This window comes from Lipotes vexillifer, unplaced genomic scaffold (assembly GCF_000442215.2).
Source record: "Lipotes vexillifer unplaced genomic scaffold, Lipotes_vexillifer_v1.1 scaffold402, whole genome shotgun sequence".
Lineage (NCBI taxonomy): Eukaryota > Metazoa > Chordata > Mammalia > Artiodactyla > Lipotidae > Lipotes > Lipotes vexillifer.
Genome location: NW_006798409.1, coordinates 1,641,118 through 1,665,154, shown reverse-complemented (window position 1 = coordinate 1,665,154; position 24,037 = coordinate 1,641,118). Strand labels below are relative to the sequence as shown.

The window sequence follows — 24,037 nt, the reverse complement described above, 5'->3', positions numbered from 1 at the left end:
TTGACTCGAGTGAATAATGAAATTAGCTAACAAGTATTAAGTACCTCTAATGTGCTCCATACAATTCCAACTCGGTTCATCTCCCCATAGCCCTGCAAAGTAGAAACTGTGGTTACTGCTTTTTACAGATGGAAATACCCAGAGATCGTGAGGTGAGGGACCTGTCCAGGGTGAAATGCCAGGAAGACCATTTCTATTTTCCCGAGAAGGAACTAAGGCCTGGAGAGGTGCCTTCACCTGCTGAGGCCCTACAGCATCAACTGCAGCCTCAGCCAGCCTCTCTCAGGCCAGCCTCTTTCCACTTCCCCTCCCTAGCCTCCACATCTATGCCTCCCTTCCCTTGTGAACAAGATAAGACCAATCTTTTCCCCACAGAGGCTATTTTAAGGATGCCATGAAGAAATAGAGTCTTCAGGGCCTCCCTGGGCATAAGATAAACACGGCTGGGCTCGCTCTATTTCACCTTCATGCTTCTGATGCTCTTGGGAACATCAGGTAACACCCACGTACACCACAGATCCAAAGGGGACTTCGCAATATAAAACCACACACACTTTTTTTTTTTTTTTTAAACTCGGAGCAACATATTAGGAAATCTACCCCAAATTGAGACACAAACTAATCGTGTTGACAAATTCCCAAGTGTTGTTTCAACAGTTTCCTCTTCCTCAAAGGTGAGCATCACATGCCTACAGCTAACTTTAAAAAATAAAAGTCAACAAGACCCAATGGGATCCAAAGGGAACAATATGGTAAAGTCCCTATTGGCTGATGATTTCAATTAATGGACTTGGGGGCATGTGGATGGGGGCGATGGGGGGCAGATTTTCTCTTCAGTGGTGACTCTGTTTCAGTACTTGCTAAATTAAAAAACCCCATCAGTTTGCTATACTAAAATTTTATAATGGAAAGACAGATGTTAAATCATCAAGGTAGAGTGATTTAAAGGCCACTGTGTTAGATTCGGGAGTGCGAGTTCTTTGCATACGTTAGAAATGTTCTTTATTTTATGCTCCAGAAATTGACGTGCATTGTCTTGAACAAAATCATTTGAAGTGACAGCCCTGATGTTAATGTTATGATTGGATTATGATGTGGCTTTAAAAATAAATAATTTTGCTTGGCCTTGGCATTTCTTTTCTAAACGTCTCGGCACTTATCTGTGCCTAACAGCAGATTACCGTTCTTCCCAGAGTCTAATTCCATGAACACCCCTGCGGAAAGACTTGGTAAGGCCTGATGGAAAACTCAGAGACGTGGGCAAGGAAGTTGATACTTGGGGTGAGGAAACTGAAATCAGCAGCTGATCTGGAATCTGCAACCACGGGCCCCTTGGATACTGCCAAATATGGAAAGAATTCTTGGCACCAAGCAAGTGGAGAATGGGGTGCTAGAGTTTTAGCTGTTCAGTTTTCTAGTGCTTTATCTTAATTAGCCAGTGAGAGCATAATAAATGTTGGCTGTGGGCTTTTTCACACAAGAGTGGTAACGTAAGTTAGCCAATTATAATAATTTTCATTATTTAATGTATCACACTATATCATTTAATACACCATTTTTTTTTCCTGCACAGTAATTTATTATTTGGAGCTAAGTAAGGCAAATAGCAGGAAAAAAAAGATCAGATGATGATAAATTGAGGGGAAACAGATTTGTGTGCCTGAGCAAGTTTCCTAGCCTCTCTAATCCTCTATCCTTATCTGGACAAAAAGCACCAGGATGCAGGCTGTGGTGAGCATCTCATGAGATAACGTGAGCATCCAGCACAGAGTCTGGCCTGGAATAAGCCGTTACAAGGATGATATTAATTTGGATTATGAATTCAAGCTACAAGATCTACCTTTTAAAAACGCTTTTCTCTATGATCTTTTCAACAGAAATTTAATTCTATGTAGTTAATTTAACCTAGTAGTGTATTTAACCTAGGAGAGATATCTCTAAAGAAATACATCTATTTAAAATCTGCAATAATGATTGCAGATTTTACTAATATCTTAACTTTCTCTTGATGACCTTAAAGGATTTTAATCAAAATTTACTTTTCAACAACTATTTATTGAACCCCTATGCTTTGCCAGGCTCTGTCAAGGACACAAAAGAGATGGACAGACTATCACAAGAAAACAGGTTCTATTGTTTACATAGGTAGACAAAAAGTAGAGTCACACAAACACAAGCAAAGCTGGGAGCATGTGTCGCCAAGAGAGAAAACAAAGCAGGAGAGAGTGGACAAAATGAGGAATGTTCTTAAACTTTATAAAACATGCCTCAGCCAAGTTCAATAGGGGAAATATGTGGGAAATAAGTGATCAAACAGGGAATGAAAGAGTGAATAAGAAAAAGATCCAGAGGTCACAGTGGCCACTAGTTGAAATAGGTTCACAGCAAAAAAAAAAAAAAAGTGGAATGAAATACTATAATTACGGAAATACAAATAAAAATGAGATTCCATTTTTGCCTGTAACAATGGCAAAGATTCAAAGAGTGAAATATTCAGAGTTGTTATGAGTGCAGTGGAACTGGCCTTATCTATGGCTACAAGTGGGAACTGGTACAACCCTTCTAGAGAGTAAAGTGGTCATTTTTTTTTTTAAACTGGCAAATATTTAAATTTGGCAGAGACTTTAAAAATATGTACACCCATTGGTCCAATGATTCCTTTTCTAAGCACTAACACTAATAAAATAATATTTTTTTAATTACATAAAGGGTACATTGCAATGTAATTGGTGAAAAACTGAAAGCAATATTATTTCCTACAATAGGATATTGGTTATATAAATCATAATACTTATTTTAAATGGAATATAATTAAGCATAAAAATTCTGCTTATTAAAAAATTGTAGTGACATGGGGAAATGTTTGTAAAACAATGTTAACTGAGATGAGCAGGACAGTCAGGGAGACAAAAGGACAGACAGAAACACACAGTAGGAAGACACACACCAAATGCTGGTAATTTTCTCTGACTGCCTGGGACTGGGAACAATTTATATTGACTCTGTAATGATTTCTTTTTTCATTTTCTCTACAGTGAGAATGTTTTATTACTGTATTTTGTACAAAATAACAAGATGCATTTTTCAAAATTAATGAGGATACAGGACAGTGGAGGATTCCAGTAACCCTGTTCCTGCCCTAATCAGAAGCAAGAGGCACTGCAGGCCTCCGCCCTCCTTCAGCAACAAAGCAAACAGCCTCCGTCCTCAGAACAGGACTAAACCAACCCTCTGATCACCCATGCCTCGAGGGACACCCTGGACACTCCGCCTGCCCAGGTGTTTGGTCCCTGCCCTGCTATACCCTTCTCCAGGGACCCCTACGAGCTCCTTGCCCCTCACCTCTCCAGGCTCCCGTGTGCCCTGCCCTGGCTGGGAGGCCGCAGTAGTGACCTGTGGAAGTGACCTGTTATTCTCCCTGTCTCTTCAAAAGCGTTAGCACAGAGTCTGTGTGCCTCTGGGCTTCACAACTGAAGCCAGGTAATGGAACACATAGAGAGAATTCAGAGCAGGGCCAGAAAGACACTGCAATTTATTAGCAAAGGTTAGATGGACTTGGATTGTCTGATGGCATCTGCCATTTACTGAGCATCTACTAAAGGCTCTCCCACCCTGGACTCGCATCAGGACGGTCATGATAATCCCACCTATAGGTGAGGAAACGGAGCTCAGACAGGTTAGGGCCCTTGCCCAGGGTCACGTAACTAGGAAGGGTCCAAATGCAGGTGTGTCCATGGCCACACAACATAAGTAAAGAAATCTCAGAGGTGACAGGGGGACAAAGCCCCCTGAGGAGAGAAAAGCTGTCCTCTGTCCTGTGGGAACAAAAGGAGGGGATGCTGCATTTGAGGCGTTCCCTAAGCCCTAGGAAAAAGTCCTGCTGGAGCAGATGTGCCACCACCATTGGAAAGGCCTGGAGACTGTCTCTGTCAAACCCCCTTCTTGGAAGATTTTACACTGCAGAGAAACTCTCGTCCTGGCTTTCCAACGGCCTCCTGTATTGTGATTCTCTTCTGCGTCAGCTGTTAAATCTGCCAGGGTATTGGGATGCCAAAGCGGAATGTTCTGCTTTGGGTCTCGCCTCCCACAGAGGGAACCTTATTCTGAAATTCTAAACACAGAAGTAATATTTTCCTGAAAGCATCAGGAACGATTGTTTCATTTATTTATTTTATTTCTACGGATGGGTTTTCAAGAGACATCGACAAGCCTATGTATGTCGGGGTGGAGGAGAGATTTAAGCAAAGATCCGTTTTGTAAAAAAAAAAAACAACAAATTTAATGAAATAATCACTTTAAAGAAAATATAGATAATTAAAAAACAGTTCAGACTTCCAGAACATTCTCTGAGAGTATTGCAGTCCTCCATAAGTATATTTCATGGGAAGAATGATCTACAAATTCTATCCTTTCCAATTCTCCTTTCCACGGCCACTGAGGCAGCGTGCCCAAGCCTCAGAGAGAGCTGTAGGGGCAAGAATGCTGTGTTCCGTCCAGAGGGGGCAAACTGTGTCCAGAGCCACCCACGGATGCAAGCAGCAAGTCATTTTAAGATAACGGCCCATAATTCCACCTTTAGGCCAGTGTTCTAGAAACATGACATTCAAATAGTGGTACAACAGTATTTTCCGTTTTCTATTCCTTCCACTGTCACAGAGTCAAATTCCACTGGAGCCAATGAGTTGTTGAAAATGCATATGCCCTAGAGCTATTAAACTCATTCATCACATCCCTTAAAATCCTATATATGAACTTCCTTCATATAACCCTGAGCTTTTAATTTTAAACAAGTTTGCTTTACACATGATAGCAAATATTCAGCAAGAGCCTGCTATGTGCAAGCCATGAAATACGTAAAAGATGCTTCATGTTTATAAATTAACTTTTTTTTTTACTGAAGTTGATGTACAATATTATATAAGTTACAGGTGTACAATATAGTGATTCCCAATTTTTAAAGGTTCTACTCCATTTCTAGTTGTTATAAAATATTGGCTATAATCCCTGTGCTGCACAATATATCCTTGCAGCTTATTTTATATATAATGGCTTGTCCTCTTCATCCCCCACCCCTACGTTACCCCTCCTCCTTTCCCCCTCCCCACTTGTAACCACAAGTTTGTCCTCCACGTCTGTGAGCCTGCTTCTTTTTCTTTTTTGTTGTAGTTTTTAGATTCCACCTATAAGTTATATCATGGTGATCATCAAAACCTTCCAACCTCTGTCAAATCAAAGAAAGGAACTTCTTTAAACAGCTCATTGAAACCGTAATCATGTTCTCCCTCACCAAGCCTTGTCAGTAACTTTCCATCCCCTGATTCTAAGACGCTCTCCACTCACGCTGCTGTTTGCAGCTTGCTCTCTCCCGGTCTTCCAGTGCCAGATCTGTGATAAAGGAAAATGCCCACAATCCCATCTTAAAGACTAAGGACCTTTAAACTCTAGGACCAGGGGCTGGGGCTGTAACCTGGGGTTCACAAGACCACCCAAGGAGTCCAAGGACAGAACTGGATTTCAATAGTATTAGCTTCCCTTGTCACTCTATGTATTGCCTTTCCTGCATTTTAAAAGCATTAATCTGAGAAGGGATTGCAGGCTTCATTAGACTTCCCGAGTGGCCCAAGGCATAACAAAGGATCAGGGAAGTCTTTGGGAGATTGGATTAAAAATCCTAACCGAAGCAAAATTAAGTTCCGAGGCTAACAACTGGCTGCTATGAGTCTGTAAGCAAAGGCAGCACTGTTTTGTGCAGAAGGGAGGGGGTTGTAAAGCACCCCCCAAGTATCATCAGGTGGCCCCAGAAGCAGTGGAAGCACCAAAACTGATTCGTGAATTACATGTGGGAACATCACTTTTGATGCTTACGTTTTTATTAGAACTCTTAATCTGTCTTAAAGTCCACGGCCCTTTAAGGATAAAGCAACCGACATACTCACATAAACTCATAATATTCCTTTACTTCGTCCCATGGAAACACTCTGTTACCATTTCCAAAATACCAAGGGAAAATGATGGTGAGAATCATAAAGACAGGATAAAAACATAGAGCTTTTCATAGTGCCTCATAGGGTCTTATAGACATTCACGCCAAAAAAAAAAAAACTCCACTGAGATGCGGAGACCAACTTAACAGATTCTGTGCATCTGATGCTTGATGGACTAATTGATTTATTTACTGAAACAACAAAAAACAGAGTGCGTTTGAGACTGGAAATTGCCCGTATGACAGACTTTCCTAATTCCAACGGACAGCCGTAATTTTCCCTATGCTAATTTGAGCTTTGCACTAACATAATTAAAACTGCAGTCAACAGACTCAGGCCTCCTTTTTTCCACTCTATAAACAAGTCTGTAAAATCATCTCATTACTTTACCCAGGAAGCCTAGCAGAACATTTCTTAAAGGAAGTTACCTATAAAGAGGGGCTATTTTATTTTAACAGAGGATAAAAAGAGTCTACTTGAAGTCATTTTGAAAGTTCACTTAAGCCATATATGATACACAGATAATGCAGTGTAATCAAATGTTAAAGTAAGCATAGTATCCTGGGTAAGTGGAAACTGTTTCCCAAAATTCATCCTGAAAAACACAAAACGTTCAAGCTTCAAAAATATCTTCATCTTTTCAGAAAAGTATACTTTAAATTAAACAGTATGACACATTTGTATTCTATGCAAAACATACCCCACACCCTAAAGGATTGTCTGTTATTTCAATGTCCTTTAATACACCGATTGTTTTGAAACACACACACACACACACACACAAACACACACAACTGTACTCAAGCTATTCAAAATTTACAAAGAACATTAGATTCAACTGCTATGAAATATGGACACAAATAAGGGTAAAAATAAGAATTAAGAGGGCAGCATTTGGGGTTATAAAATCAAATAATTTCTACTCATATAGCTCAAAGCAGAGTACATCAAACCCTCAATTTTAAAATTCCTTTCTATACAGTTATACCTCAGCAGACTTCAATCCTTGAAGAAAGAAAAATCTCTGTAAGATTAAAATCTTTGATACATGATTTTTTTTACATGGATTACTGAACATACCTTGAAAACCAAAACCTATCTTGAGAAATAGAAACTGAATGGAACTTCTGAAACATAGTTTATGCAACGGGTATTAATTAAATCCTCTCGCACAAACATTTCAAATTCCAAATCAAAGAGGCTTTTAAAAATTGTCCTAGCCCAATTCTGGGCAAACTTCCATATTCATGAGCTTTCAGATCAACTAAAACCCTTGATGAAAACACAACCAAATGCTTCTCACCTACATGCAGCAAAACTAAAGACATGCAACCAATAAAACTCGCTTTTTCCTCCTTTCAGTATCTGTTTTTGCTCCTGACTTTTCTCATTTCTAGAAATGTCACCAAGGCGTGCTGGCCTTGAAAATATTGTAACAGACCACTTCATGGGCTCTATGCCGCCAACTTGCACTAACCATCAAACTGGCTTCAGTTCCAGGAATCAGACTACATTCACGTTTCTACCTCTGTGCATTCACCGCCACCTTAATCTCTCTCTATTTGCAAGAAAAACAAAACATCAGACCACACACCCCAGAACACAGAGAACCAACCCGCAATTCCCACAAAGCAACCATCACGGAGAAGAAAGTCTATTCACAGTGCACCGAGGAGTAGGTACTTTATTAAAGATAAATACATAACCGAACAAACCAAATTACCACCATTTGAATTATGAGAACGCTCTGTTCTCAGCCTGAAGGTTCCAAAAATCAAGTCAACATTGGCATGCCCCATGACTGACAGCCACTTGCTAGGCATCTCTTCATTTCCACAGGGACCGGCTGGCACCCCTGATGGTAAGGAGGCCTTCAAGAACGTCCAAAAGTTCAACATTTCCAAGCCCATCTTTTTCTCCGACCCTGCCCTCCAAACTCTCCAAGTCCATTGCCTTCCAGCAGATACACATCCAGGCACCGCTAGAGATAGCTAAAGAATATGAAAAATCGGACGCGCTCTGAAAAGCTTTTGCAAAAAGTCATCCACGGCCCTCAACCGTGAATTTAGAAACCCCAATTTTTTTCTGAGTTTGAAGTTTTTAAGCCTTGCGGATGGTTGGAGTAGGAAAAAGGAAATTTACTAGGCAGTGCAAAGGAAATCTTGTTGTCCTCTATTGTGGCAGCGGGGGTGTTGCCCAATGCTAACTTATCTGCGTTGATAAAGGAAACCAGAGAAAAGAGTAACAAGCACAGAATTTGGTCAAATGAAAAGGAACCCTCTCCTTACCTTAATAGTGCTGGCCATAATGCAATCAAGTTTATTGATCGTTAATAAATGTTAATAATAATTATTGCTTCTCTCTGACCAGAAAGTAGTTTTGATGAGGTTGTTTAGAGCGGATGAGATTGTGCTAAGTCTGGGAAATGAAGTCAGTCAATGGCAGGAAGAGGTTTCTATTGGTCCTGGCCGCCCAGCCCGAAGAAACAGGATATTTGGGAGTGGAGAGATAAGAGACCCTGAAAACAATGTTGTTTTTCTTGATGATATGCAGCCAGGAGATTTTTTTTTTTTCAATTAAAAAAAAAAAGACATCAATTGCCTGGGCCTGGGATGACCACAGCAGGTGTGACCCAGTGTGCCGCTGTGTGACACGCCGCCCCGGGCAGGATGCAGATGTGGCGGGACTCTGAGTGGCTTCACGTGGGCGGCGAGCTCCTCAAGGCCCCTGGGTGTGGACAGGACTCCTGGGCCTCTGTCTCCCCGGATCTGCCACACGCCTGGGTCGTGGGGCCTAAGGCCCCTACCCACTCCCTGCTCCGCTCTCTTCAAAGGAAACTTTGCAGGTAGCACTTATTTCACGTGAATAGGCGACGACGTTTAATAATAGCCATTCACCTGCTGATTTTTAACAACCTCCACTGGTTTAGCATCTCAAGTGAATGTTCCAGAACAGTTTCATTTTCTCCTTCCAAACATAAGTAATTGCTATCGGCTACACGATCAAGTAGTTGAAAATGCAAAGACTCTAGCATGAAAGTAGCTAAGAGAAATAAAGAGGAAAATAAACCTGTCAAATCCTCATTTTCAAATATTTATTTAAAATCCAAGGCACTTAAATGACTATGAGTGCTTTATAATGGCAGCAAGCTGGCCCCCTCTGACAAACGTCCAGGTTGCAGACAACAGACCCCAATAGAACTCTTGGCTACACAGAGATGCCACGTCCTCATTAAGTGTTTTAAAATCTGAGCTGTAAGTTCAGGGCCACACGTCTGTTTTCCACTCAGAGGAAATACAGCTAATTGTAGGCCTGAACATTCCTTAGAGGATTTCAGGCCTTTTAATTACTCATTTTCAGGAAATTACTTGTTCTCTGGAAGAAACAACATTTTGCTTTGAATCTAGCTACACTAAAGTTGGGCCAGTAAAGAGGTGTGGTCTCCATAGGGGACCCGCAGAACACAATAGACCAAACCCTGAGTCATCCAGCAGCTCTTGGTTTCAGAGGCAGTCAGTGAATTGATTTCACTCAGACTTAGGCCTGTCTACATCAGAGCTCTAGAAATGAGCCCAAGTTTCTATATCTTTCACTGATCCCAGGATTTCCCCTTATGATAGGTGAAAGAGAAGGAAACATGAGGAGAAGGGAGGGGAGGAAGGAAAGCAGGAGAAAAGAAAGAGAGAAAGAGAGAGAGGTGGGCGGAGAGAGGAAAGAAAGAGAGAAAGAGAGAGAGGTGGGCGGAGAGAGGAAAGAAAGAGAGAAAGAGAGAGAGGTGGGCAGAGAGAGGAAAGAAAGAGAGAAAGAGAGAGAGGTGGGCGGAGAGAGGAAAGAAAGAGAGAAAGCGAGAGAGGTGGGCGGAGAGAGGAAAGAGAGAGAGAAAGAGAGAGAGGTGGGTGGAGAGAGGAAAGAGAGAGAGAAAGAGAGAGAGGTGGGCGGAGAGAGGAAAGAAGGAAAGAGAGAGAGAAGGAGAGAGAGGTGGGCGGAGAGAGGAAAGAAAGAGAGAAAGAAAGAAAAGAGGAAAGGAAACGAAGAAAGAGAAAGAAACAAACAGAGGTGGGGACAGGAAAACGAAAGAAAGAGAAACTATAAGAAATCTCATGTAAAAATCAGAACCTGACAAATTCTCAGCATCTACATTTTGAGGGGAGGTTGATTTCCGCTCTTTTCATCTCCAAACAATAAATGAGATGGCAGGCTGATTCAAATTGTGTTTCCCCTAAAATTGCAAAGTACTGAGTTGTTTTATCTGGGCAGCTTCCACTAGGATTCAGGAGTGCTGGGAAAAACGTTCTTTCAGCTCCACTGAGGTTCCTTATTTTTCACTCTCCTAAGAAGCATCCATTTCAAATGTGAACTGTAGTACCCTAATAAGCAGTGTTCTATTATGAAATTCTCAAAGAGCAGCCTTAAGTAGGGTGACCCCTTGCTAAAAAAAATAGCCACGGAAGAAAGTTCTGTGCGGTCCCATCTCACCACTGCCGCCTGGTTTCTGACACAGCCCTTGTCCTCTGCAGCAGGAAAGCATCAACAATTTTATGGAGATCTAATTCTTCGTTGAGGGTCTGCCCTGAACTCTTTGGTTCTTGTCTAATTCAAATCAGTGAACAGTAACATTTTTTTAACTCTTTATTTAGAAATAACATCAAACTTCAAATACCATATGATATCACTTATATGTGGAATATAAAATAAGACACACCAATAAAAATTTTTTTAAAAAGCTCATTTTAATTAAAAAAAAAGAAAGCAATAAAACAAAATAAAATACGATACAAATGAACATATCTACGAAACAGAAACAGACTCACAGACATAGAGAACAGACTTGTGGTTGCCAAGGGGGAGGGGTGTGGGAGAGGGAATGATTGGGAGTTTGGGATTAGCAGATGCAAACTATTATATATAGGATAATAGTCCTACTGTAGAGCACAGGGAACTATATTCAATATCCTGTGATAAACCATAATGGAAAATAATATGAAAAATAATATATATATATGTATAACTGAGTCATTTTGCTGTACAGCAGAAATTAACACAACATTGTAAATCAACCTTACTTCAATAAAAGAAAAAAGAAAACAGAAAGAATGAAATTTATAGAAAAGTTACAAGATAATACAAAGAACTCCTAATATCCTTCACCAGTTCCTCCAACTCTGGTAATTTACATCATTTGCTTTGCTATCTCTCTCTCTCTCTGTCTCTCTTACTTATGTCTAATGCATATATGTGTATATACACCCATATTTTATTCTTTAATAAAATTTTGTTAGACTAATGTACTTGCTTGGAACTTACAAACAGAAAACTCTATGCTACTCTTTGATTTATTTCCTGAAGATTCTATCCATAAGTTTCATTGTGTCTAATTCTGAAAATGCTTATAACACAAAGTGATGTAATAAAAATCCAGTTTTGAGATAATGAGCAGTAAACCCAGTTACAAAATTTAAAAGGCAAATCTTCCTCATTTCTAATGACAAATGCTGACTGATGTCTATCATCTTCCGAGAGAATTATTCCTGATGTCTAGAATGGCATAACAGCATCCCAGTTCAGTATTCTCTATTTAATGCAAAGTTCCAAAAAAACAAACTTCAATTGGCTATTGACAGCATAAGGCATATCTATTAATTAGAATATATTGAGTAATGCAGAAATCATTTCCCAAACATCATTCTGGGGGAAATCATCTGAAGATATAGGTATCACTCTATGCTCCCATCACCCACACCCAAGCCTCTGCCATTCAACGGCCTCAGCACCAGATCACTCAGCAGCCTAAGGACTGGGCTGCCCTTCCAACGAGACGCCACCCCTCCCTCCTTGGCGGAAGCCACCCTCAGGTCATTATGCAGACCCATTTCGGGGCAACTGCAGGTAGCCTCCACCTGGGTCATCCTGCCATGAATCTGTCAAGACAGGGTCCTTTTCCACACTCCTTGGAACTCAGTAAACACCATGCTGGAAGAGTGTGGCACCCCCAGCATATGTGTGAATAAACTGCACATTTCCATTCTGTACTTATCCATCATGGACCCATGACCCATGAATTTACCAAAGCTCTTCAAAAGCCTGTTCATATCTTACTCCAAATGAAAAAGGAAAGAGAGTAAAATAGACTCTACCCTTACCATAACTATAAAAAGAGTGTAAAATAGACTCTACCCTTACCATAACTATAAAAGGAGCACTGTCATTTATTTATCCTAAAACCACAACTTCCCATTTTCTGAGGTCAACAAATGCTCATCCGTCTTCTCCTACTAACTTCTCTGTGTGGGATCTACAGAGGAAGGTCAAGGGTTGAGAACACTTTTGGGTGAAGGCAACATAGTTCTAAAAATCATATATGAGCGTAGCAAAGAGATAATGAGCCAGAATCTTAACTGGAGACACAACAGAAGATTCACTCATGATTGACTGATTGATCCCTGTATTCAACATCCATACAATGACATACTTATCATCATTGAAAATACTGCAGGAAAATGATATAGTAGATGAATACTTAGTGATATGGAAAATTATGGTACGATGTCCGGTAAGTGAAGAATGAGGTCATAAATGAGAATTATGTCACAGACTCATTTTGTTAAAAATAAAAAGGCAAAAGAGAAATATATATTAGTCAGCTACATACTACAATACTAATAGTAGAGAATCTTTTTTGTTTTTCCCCCTTTCCCCTTTGGTTCATCTATATTTTCAAGACAGTTATAATAACTTCAATAAGAATAAATAAATAGTAAGATAGAGTAAAATTTACTCACCTACTGTACAAAGTATGTAGAACATATTGCGTCATATGTTCAGCAAAGCCAATATTATGAAAAAAAAGTGGGGAAGAGGGGAGGAGAGGTCTAGATTCAATGGAACTTAAGAAACCCAGAGGCCACATGCAAATGATGGTCTACGATTAGATACTGATATGAACAAATTAGACGTCAAAGGCTTTTCCAGGGATGCCAGAGAAATCTGAATATATAATGATTGCTACATCATATTATAGATTTATTGTTAACTATTTACAGCTTTAAGAATACTTTGTAGGAAAATGTCCTTACTACTTAAAGCTGCGTTCCAAAGTACTAAAGATGAAAAGGTAATAATTTCTGTAATTTATTTGAAAGAATTCATGAAAAGTAACATAATGCAAATATGACAAAATTGTACAATTGTCAAATCTCAATCATAACTTACATGAGTGTTCACTGTATTATGTGCACTCCTTTGAGTTCTACATTTTGTATAATATAGTGTTAAATCAAAGTTTCTCATAGATGTCTTTCTTTAAAAAAAGTTACAATAAACATGTCACATTGTAATGAAAAAGTTATATAAGCAACATGCAATGTTCTATTTTTTTTCTAAATATCCATATAACATGCAGCACACGATACCTATTTGTCAAACTCTTTGTGTGTGTGTACCAAAATGCACATTCTTTTATAAACATCTACAAGAACAGAGTAGCTCTTTTTGATTAATTTCATTAAGGAAACCCTGCAGACACTCATGTGCTCTGTAATGGTCACCTCCCCAGCATTATTCCCTCCAGTCAAAGAGTGCCTTTTCCATGCCCCCTCAGCGCTCTGGTGGGCACTAGGAAACAAGGATGACAGGACTCTGTCCAGTCCCTGGGTGTCTCAGCATTCAGGAAGTCTCTGTTCGGCAACTCAAATTCCGCACACATAAAACTGCAGAGCGTGGGACCAATCCATGAACCGCAGACTCTTTATGGGCAAAACAATAGGATAAAAGTGCTGTATATTTATTGTCCCTAGGATGATACATGAATCTTAAAATGTGTAATGTTTGGATTATTCAAGAGAGCCCGGCAAGAAGGATGTCCCAAGGATTTTTGGCAGGGGCATGCCTGAGATTGTAGATAAGGATCAAGCATCTGGAGCTGTCCCCACAATGGAAAACTCCATCACCCAGTGGAACTTTTCCGTCTCTATCAATTGGAGGATTTGCCTGAGAACACAGGGAGCATAAGGCACTCTTAGCCCCCAAGGTCCCCCATCTTATACTGGTTAAGGACCATTTTTCTATTCAAAGCGGACTTCATGAGGACAGTTTCACTCCATTGGGTAAGACTCTGTGTGTGTGTGGCATACCCTCCAGCTGCTCATGAAGAAATAATCCAATTACAATTTAAATAACTATTGTTTCAACACTTTCTCTAAGTGGTTAATATATTCTTCAGCGTCTTGGTGCATTTGAACTAATGTAAACCAAGGAAATTGTGATCACACACTAAATCCTCGACTTCTCAACACCAAGTTGCTTAATTTGGAAGCATGTGTCAAGTTCAGTTCTATAGGTTCAGATGGAGCAATGATTTCAGTGCACACGATTTCATAAGCATCACCTATATCCTCACATTTTGCCAACTTTGCCTCTTACCCAATGGCTTTAAAAATGCGGGAGTATTAAAACCCATAACAGGAACCTAAGTATGTCAACTTAATACTTGTGGCTGAAAAAAAAATTTTTTTTTAATTAAAAAGCAAAAACAAAAGAAACAAGAGTACTTATTTTGACACACTAATTTAGTATAAAGGAACATTTAAATTTCCTTTTTCAAGGATCTTTTTCAAAGATCATGTTTCTGTATATAATTTGTGAACCATTAAGTGCATTTCAAGGTCTTCATCCATCTAACTGGGGCATAAATTAGTATAAATGTTATAGTCACCAGATTGCCACTGGTTCACCACAGGACAGTCTAGCACCCATGTCACATAACTGGAAGGCACACAAAGGCACATGGCCCTCTGCCTAAAGGCTGTCCTGTTCCTCTGCCCGCTACTCAGATCTAGGGTTCTGTGTCCCAATGACTATCCTCAGCCATCACCCCTGGCCACCCCGAGAAGTTATCTGGAGCTATTGAAATTAAGTTAGATTTTGATCACTAGTTAGATTTTTAAATGTTTTTTTTTTTTAAGTGGGTCAGTCTCACTGGTAAGATACTGGGCATCAGCATTTATTTTTGTCTTGATCTGTAATGATTTTGTAAATTATTTCTTGAAGAAATTATATACTATTTCTCAAAGACACAGCATTCAAGTCGCACCACAATGTCACGCAATTAATGGAAATTTACAGAGAAGCCTGCATTCCACAATTGCTCCACCTGTTTAGAAAGGCGTTTTAGTTTCAGATTGAGATGGCCTTTCTTTCCACATCACTTAATTTGTTTATATTTTTGCTGATATATTTCTATCGCAATTGGAATCAGAAAAGAAGCCAAGGAACAAAGTGCTGTGCCATAAATAATGCATTTAGATTTGCATGAGTGTAATCAGGCAACCTGCAGACTTAACTTAGTCCTAGGCCTACACCTTGAAGGCAGGTATGTGAAACAGGGTCTGTCTCACTGTGGCAGCCCCGCTAGGCTGTATTCTCCCTGCACTGTACCCTCTCTGCACTGTGCCCTTTCTCTGCATCGCATCCCTTCTACATGCACCCTCTCTATATTGTATCCTCTCCCTCTGCAAAGTGAGGTACTGAAGTGTTCCCTCTTGGAGGTACAGAGTACAGGCCAGTTTTTTTCCAGTTCACCCTCACAGAAAGAAAATTTGTTTACTTCTATTTAAATACACTGAATGTACTCGAAACTATGATGAAGGTTAATTCATAGGTTGCATCTGATCCCAATACAAATCTCAGCACATAATTTGGGGAAAGTTGCAGTCTCCGGGGACAAGTGGAAATGTTCTTTCTGAATATATTGTCAATGACAGGCCAGAAGAGAAGCAGCGGTTTGCCTAGAGGATACTATTTTATCCTTTATTACAGCTACAAAAATAATCCTGCCTCAAGAATTTCAGGAAGCAACCACCTATTGACCAAAAAACTAAAGTGCTTTGTTTACTTGCTACCTGGAAACCAGAAGTAAGCTTTGCAGGGAATTTCTTTTTGAACTGCTTGATTGTTGTCACTAGAGGGCGCTAAACGTCTCTCTAAAAGGTCCTTAGAGTGGAGAGGAGTATGCATAATTCTTGCCTCTACGTTTCTTGAATTGATATTATCCTACAAAGTTGTCTCATTTACCCACTAAAATCAAAGCCCAACATTCAAAATGTAGAACATTTTTGAAAATTTAAAATTTTTCATTATTATGGAACATAAGGAAATATAAGGTATATGCATCTGCACGTAAGACGGAATTCCCCAACGGTCCAGTGGTTTGGACTCCGCCCTTTCACTCTGAGGGCACGGGTTCAACTCCCCGTCTGGGAGCTAATATCCCACAAGTCCCACCGACGCGGCCAAAAAAAAAAAAAATATCTGCACATAGGACTAACGGCATTATTCTGGGTGAGATTTGACTATGGAAATTGTATAATTGTTCTACATCACTATTAATAATTTCAAACCCTGAAAAATATTCTATTTCACAATAATTCTAAAGGGCTGAATATGTTCCCAGTGCAAGTTTCATCAAGTAAATGGTAAGTTTTGAGTGCATTTATTTTCTGGTTTCAGGGTTAAGCACTTTGCCTGAACTCAGATATTAGTATACCCTTTCCAGACATGAGAACTGTAGGAGGGATACAGATTATACTGTAACATGTGAGAGAGACTTTGTGGTCCCTTCCTTTATTTAAAAAAAGAAACCATAGTCTCTTGGGATATGTTCATAATACAACACTTATCACAATGACATACAATATGAAGGTATATATAAATAGAGTTGAAATAAAATAAGCTTTAAAACCAAATACGAGAGTTTTCTTGAAAATAACCCTATTATGCAATTACACTGACTTTCAGGTCATTAAAAACACACTTAAAGCAAAATGCAGTGTCTTGGAAATATCTGCAAAACCAAAAAAGTTAACTGATTTTGCAACTTTCCTCTTTTTGTCTTCACTTGTACTTAAACATATCTGTAGAATTTCCTTTTTCTCCTTCCACTTTGGCTCCTATACCAAGGAAGAGTGAGGGCAGTAGATGAGGGTTGTTTGTGCTCCTGGCTGCCCAGAGGGCAGCTGCGTGGGGATGGCTCCCACAGACATCTGAAGAGGCCCCAGTAACTGCAGTTGACGATGGATTTTCCTCTCGGTCTGCCAGTGGAGCAGAGGTTCATATGCAGTGTGTTCTACGGAAGGATAATTAATGCAGTATTTCATCTGTCCGTCTGTGACTTTTTTTTTTTTTTTTAATAAAGCGGCAAGGATGCAGCTCTTCAGACCCGCATTCTCTCTCTCTCTTTTGGTTTTTTCCTTGCCGTACGCAGGCCTCTCACTGTTGTGGCCTCTCCCATTGCGGAGCACAGGCTCCGGACGCGCAGGCTCAGCGGCCATGGCTCACGGGCCCAGCCGCTCCGCGGCACGTGGGATCTTCCCGGACCGGGGCACGAACCCGCGTCCCCTGCATCGGCAGGCGGACTCTCAACCACTGAGCCACCAGGGAAGCCCTCCGTCTGTGATTTTTAAAGGGAACAACAACTTTGACTTGGGCACATAAATGGCGCAGAGCAGCGGGACGAGGCGTTGAAAACTGTAAGAGCAGGGGACCCCTCGCCCAGCTTCACACTGACCCAGCTCCAGATACAGGGCATCAGCAGCTGAGGAGAGCACAGCCAGCACCCACAATCCTAACTGCCAACGATAAGCTGTCTCAGGTGGGAACTTAGGACGTGAGTGCAGGGCTACCGCCTACGTCCGCAGGTGAAATAGACCTGTACACGCTGGCGGGGGAGCCTGGGGACATCCCTCAGGGAGCACGAGCCCAGGGTAGCACCCCGATCCCAAGGGCCTAGGCTTAGGGCAGAGGGGCCTCAGCCTGGCCTCAGCCTCAGCCTCCTTAGTGACTTAAGGAGTCATTTAATTCACCTATCCCAATTTTCCATGTGCACATCAATGAGTAACTCTGCAGGCTTGTTTGAAGGAGGAGCTAGCACACATTGAGCATGCTGCTCTGTGCCACCCTCGGGCACCCCACAGACTGAGATGAGAGCAGCAGCCCCCAGGGGGCCCCAGGGCTCTGTCACAGTGCTGGCGCTAAGCAAGCCTTTGCTGAATGAATGAATGAATGAATGAACGAATGAGTGAATGAAGATGTCTACAGAGCCAGGAACCCTGGGAAGGGCAGCATGGGCTGTGCCAACGGGCAGCCCAGGAGGGACCAAAAGTCAAACTTTGGTCAAGGGACCCTGGGTAACAACTTCGGAGGTGACTTTCCTGAGCCACTCCCCCAGATCAAGGTGCTGGGAAGCGAAGAAGACAAAGGGTCTCTAAGAGATCTTCCAACTCTATAAATTATGGGATTTCCATCTCAGTAACTGATCTAAATACCTGGCAGTGAGCAGATATTCAATAATAAATAAATAAATACTGAATGGATGAGCAAGCAAAAAAGACTGAACGGGTGAGTGAGTACGTGCCCTCTATTTGGCCTGCACCACGTTGTATTTACAGCAGATTTACCCGAGCTGCAAAATGAAATAATGCCTCCCATTTGTACGCTCCATAGCCCTTGCCATTTTTCAAAGCAACTCTGACGAAAAGTATTTCCAGCTAAACTATTTCAGCAACCGGGTTGGCTTCGCATGCACTGAATGACAGATTCATTGCATTTCTAGGCACTTGTTGTATCACCCATGACAATTATGTTTCCCAAGACAGTTCAGTAAGATGTCCTGTCACACAATCCCATCTAATAAGGTGACACTGACATTGCTCCCATCCAAGCTGGTGGGCTTGTGACTAGAGCCGAAGTTCAGCTGTGTGACCGCCAAGGCTATCTGTAAAGATGATACAGCTTCCACCTGGTTTTCTGGGGAACAGCCACTCCTACACCTCAACCACCATACTAAGAGGAAGTCCAAGGCACACGGAGAGGCCATCTGTAGGTCATCAGTCAGGCCAGCAGCCAGCACCAACCTCCAGCAGTGTGAGGCAACCTTCAAGGTGACTCCAGCTCCAACTGCCACTTGACTGCAACCACCCGAGAGACCCTGAGCGAAAACTGCCTCTCCCTCAGCCCATTCAACCCCTGGAACCACAAGGAGTAATCAAATGATCATTGTGATTTGAAGCCACTGAGTTTTGGAGTGTGTTGTTAGCAGCCATAAGGAATGAGGATGCCATCAGAAGATCCTTTATCTTTTGCAGCATTGTTACAGCAGAAAATAGTTTTGCTATGTGATTATTCATCCATTCATCAAACCTTTACTGGCACCCATTATACGCTCGGCATTGTGTCAGCCACTGAAGACGCAGGAAAGAAGAGAAAGTCCTCAAAAAAAAGAACAAAAAACCCGGGCTTCCCTGGTGGCGCAGTGGTTGGGAGTCCGCCTGCCGATGCAGGGGACACGGGTTCGTGCCCCCGGCCGGGACGGGTTCGTGCCCCGGTCCGGGAAGATCCCACACGCCGCGGAGCGGCTGGGCCTGTGAGCCATGGCTGCCGAGCCTGCGCGTCTGGAGCCTGTGCTCCGCAACGGGAGAGGCCACAATGGTGAGAGGCCCGCGTACCGCAAAAAAAAAAAAACAAAAACCAAAAAACCCTATATATTAGTTGGAGAGAAAAAGATGCCAAAATCACAAGAGCATCTTAACCCAAGAGAAAAGGACAAACACTGTGAACCTAACAGCTCTTCCCTCCGCTCTTCTACCCTCGTCCTCTCTCGGCTCATCCAGTGTAAACGTGCCTCAGGGTCACGACCCCATGGAGATGGAACCCCTGCTGCTCCGCCCCTGGCCTTCACCCTGGGTCCACACCCAATGCCAGCAGCTCCCCAGGCTTCATACTGCTGGTGCCCCATTCCCATTTGTTAGAAACATCTCTGCCCATCAAACCCAGAGGACTCTCCCAAGGAGACATGGGAAAACTTTAATTTCCCCCTCTGTGACTTCACAGAAAAGGGGGGGGGGAATGAGAAGCAGAGGGAGAGGATTCATTACCTCGAGTTACTAAGAAGAAAAGCCCTAGTGTTTAGAAGGTGTTGTTATTATTTTCCCTGAAACATTAGCTCCTAGAAATCAGGGGCTCTGTCCCCATGGCCGTCTCGAAGCCTTCCAGGACGCCTTGCGGGTTGCCGTCGGTCAATTTTTGACTATAATGAGAGCCATCTGGAAGACGGCAACGGTGGGTCTGCACAAGCACTGGACGAGAGCTTTACTGTGAGCAAAAGGGACACACAGTAGGTCTGTTTCCAAGAACCACAGTGCCGTGGGCTCATCCCCCAAAAGAGGACGAGGAAAAGCGCAGTCCTGAGTGGAATTCTCCCTGAACATCTGAGGTGTAATTAAAGAAGGTCAGTTATCTTGCTTTTAACCCCTCACGTTGAATTCTTGTAGATGAAACACCGCTGTTCCTCTCCTCAGGCAGCTGAAGCGCCCAAGCCTCACCTCCCAGACTAAGCTAGGATTTGAGATATTTGATTCCATATTACTTAAAGCTGTCTCAAGCTTTTCATCAGGAATGGAAACCATTAATGTGTCTCACACGCCTCTCTCTGTTTTATGGAATTCTTGCACTGGGGAGCTCTTTTTCTTTTATTATTTTCTTTAACAGCCAGAAAACTGGGAAGTTCACAAAGAAATTGTTCGACTGCCTTAAATGAACCTTAACCTAAGAGGTTTGGCCTAATCTGTAAATTGGAGTTAAAAGTATTTCAGGACCTTTGGAGTGGGAAGCTCTTTGTCTTTAAAAGAGCCCGGAGACCCCTAACAATGGGGCTACACATACCTTGGGCTTCTTTGTTAGTTACTGCAAACCAAAACCAGATGTGAAATATCAGTGGCTACCTTGTACTGACCCAGGGAAGTTGAGGCTAATCCAGATCACTCTTAATAACTCAAAACTGCCACCCTTTAACTATTTAATTTTTTTCTCACTTATAAATGCAAAAAAGAATCGACAGTACACATTAAAATCCATTTCCCTCTGAACACATATAGGTTTTCTCTGATAAGAGCCAGAACTGAAAGCTCTCTCCACCAAATTGTGCTGCTGTCATCTGACTAGGTTTTAGGTTAGGTGATCATCGCCTTTAACAACAAGATATGAAAGGAGAGAATTTATACTGAAAATGAGATATTTATCTTGTTACCTTTTCCCAAGACTCAGTAGGTGCAGAGTGCCTTGAATTAGCCAGAGTGCTTGTAAATGTAAGAAAATAGGTTTAAGGCCAAAAATCTAGCAACCTAAAATGTTTCTCTAACATGGAAATCATTTGAATTTCCAATCATTTTCCCGAATTTTAAAAGTAATCGATATAAGTGAAAGGAAAAAATCAATAGAAACAGGAATGATTCAGAACCTCCCAAATGGAGAAATCAATCATTCTGCACTAAATTCCAACATTCTATCAATATTGTCTATTTACTAAATCCAAGAGGAACTATTTTAACATAAAATTAAATATAAAGTTGTTTTAGACATTGAATATTGCTTTTTACCTTAAAGCAGGCACAGAGTAGAATGATTATAGATACAAGGCTAGATATTGATTGATTTTTAATGCCTGTAACTATGGCAATTACACTGTCATGCTACATAAGACTTCTAGTCCTACACTGAAATTAGACTGGTGCATATGTATAAATAAGAGAAAGACTAAGACAGAGTCATAATCACATTTCATCAACGTAAGACTGTGGATGAGAAGATGTAAAACACGCCATGATTTAATGTATCGCTCGGAAAGAAAAAAAAACTTCAGCCAAACAAAATTAGCCATAACACTTTCTTATCCATCAATTGCAGACACATCCCAACTTTTGGAAACCAATATGTGTCTTAGCATAGAGGTAATGTGGTATACTTACAGAAGAACAGGGCACTAAAATGTTATTTAGAGCAGACTGCCGGGTTTCTCAACCTGTGATCTACGGACATTTGGGGGGCTGGAAAACTTTTTGCTGTGGGAGCTGTCCTGTGCACTGCAGGATGTTTGTTGGCATCCCTGGCCTCTGAGGGAAATATCTTGTCATCTACAGATACCAGTAGCATCTTCCATACCCTCGGTTATGACAACCAAAACTGTCTTCAGACGTTGCCAAATGTCCCTGAGGGTAAAGGCAGAATCACCCCAGTTGGGAAACATCGGAACAGAGCAATTCAATTTGGTCAGCTTCACAACATAATTTAGTTTACGTATAAATGACAGACTGGAAAGCCAACTGGAAAGTGTACTGTTAGATGAGATGTACTGACCTAAAAATCATTACATAAACATAGTTGGTGCATGGATAAGAATGCCTGTTGGCCATCCCAACCAATGGGATGTAAAAGAGCTCTGAAAAGTGCTCAACGTCCCCAATCACTAGGGAAATGCAAATCAAAACCATGATGAGATGTCACCTCACACCTGTTAGAATTGCTGTTATCTAAAACAAAAACAAGAAAAGGAAATGGCAAGTGTTGGTAAGGATGTGGAGAAAAAGGAACCACTGTGCACTGTGGGTGGGAATGTAAATTGGTACAGCCACTACGGAAAGCAGTATGGAGGTTCCTCAAAAAATTAAAAATATAACTACCATAAGATCCAGCAATTCCACTTATGGATATTTATCCCAAGGAAACAAAATCACTATCTCAAAAAGATATCTGCATACTCCTGTTCATTGCAGCATTATTAACAATAGTCAAGACATAGAAACAATCTAAGTGCCCATCAACAGATGAATGGATAAAGATGATGTGGTTTATATATAAAATGGAATATTGGTCATAAAAAAAATGAAATTCTGCCATTCTCAACAGCGTGGATGGACCTTGAGGGCATTATGCTAAGTAAAGTAAGTGACACAGAGGAAGACAAATACTGCATGATCTCACTTATATGTGGAATAACAGTAATAATAATAATAATGAACTCATGGACACAGAGAACAGATTGTTGGTTGCCAGAGGTGGCAGGAGAGGGGTGGGCAAAATGGGTGAAGGTGATCAAAAGGCACAGAGACCCAATTATAAGATATTTATCTTACAGCCCTGGGAATGTAATGTACAGCATGATGACTATAGATAACAATACTATCTTGTATATTGGAAAGTTGCTAAGAGAATAAATCTTAAAAGTTCTCATCCCAAGATAAAACAGTGTGTAACTGTGTGGTAATGGATGTTAACTAGACTTACTGTGATAATCATTTCATAATACATACATATATCAAATCATCATGTTGTACATCTAAAACTAATACAATGTTATATGTCAATTATATGTCAATACAATTTTTTAAATTAGAAAAAATAAGTAACGTGCATGAGGCAAGTCACTATGACAAGATTTCACTATTTATATAGACTATCCAATAACTATGAAAAGAATTAAAGAAAATAAGGAAGAAATTAAAGAAAATCAAAATACAGCGTTTTGGGCCTATCCATACTGAATATTTTCAAAAATGAAAAAATTTTGAATTTTGCAACATTGGCAAGAATGTGGAGGAAAGAGTACTTTCATGCACATTTATTAGGGATATAGGTTAATACCTTATCAGAAAGTTAATTTATCTTTTGACTTAGCAATTTCTATCCTAGAAATCCACCTTTTAGAAATATTCACAGTAGACAAAGACAGGTGCAAGAATATTCACCTGTTTAGTAATCGTAAAAAAATGAGAAAAAATTGAATGCTATCAATCAGAGACTAAATAATAGACCACACACAGTATTAAGAAGAATGAGATCTAAATTCACTGCATAGAAAATGCTCAAGGCATAATAAGTTTTAAAAATTACCAGATTTGTGTTACTAAATGCAGATAAAACATCCTGAGGTATAAACCTCAGTTTAGAGGTTGGGATCACGGGATAATTGCCTCTTTTTAAGTCAAGCATTTGTGGAAAGTTGAGCTATAACAAATATGTGTTGCTTCTGTAATCAGAAAAATTTTAATTCATATTCTGATAAATATTAAAATGTCACAGAATTTAAATATATTAATAAAAACATATAATAGGCTACAGAATAGACTTTACAAAATACATAACATAAATACACAGTAATACAGATACAAAGAGGTAGAGGTTTAGGGCTTCCCTGGTGGCGCAGTGGTTGAGAGTCCGCCTGCCGATGC

General features: G+C 40.8%; 1 protein-coding gene across 3 annotated transcripts in view; it reads right to left on the bottom strand.

Moving 5' to 3' along the window:
- The window catches only part of ERG (ETS transcription factor ERG), a 211,727-nt gene that overhangs the window by 100,713 nt on the left and 86,977 nt on the right, over window positions 1-24,037 (bottom strand). Inside the window, exon 1 of one of the 3 annotated variants that reach the window (XM_007470480.1) lies at window positions 8,273-8,404. The exons of 1 other annotated variant lie outside the window; for it this stretch is intronic. In XM_007470480.1, the coding sequence (XP_007470542.1) occupies window positions 8,273-8,290 (18 nt within the window). In that variant the 5' untranslated portion in view covers window positions 8,291-8,404. Of the gene's footprint in view, window positions 1-8,272; window positions 8,405-24,037 lie in introns of those variants that run through there. One more of the 3 variants, XM_007470481.1, reaches the window with a different exon arrangement.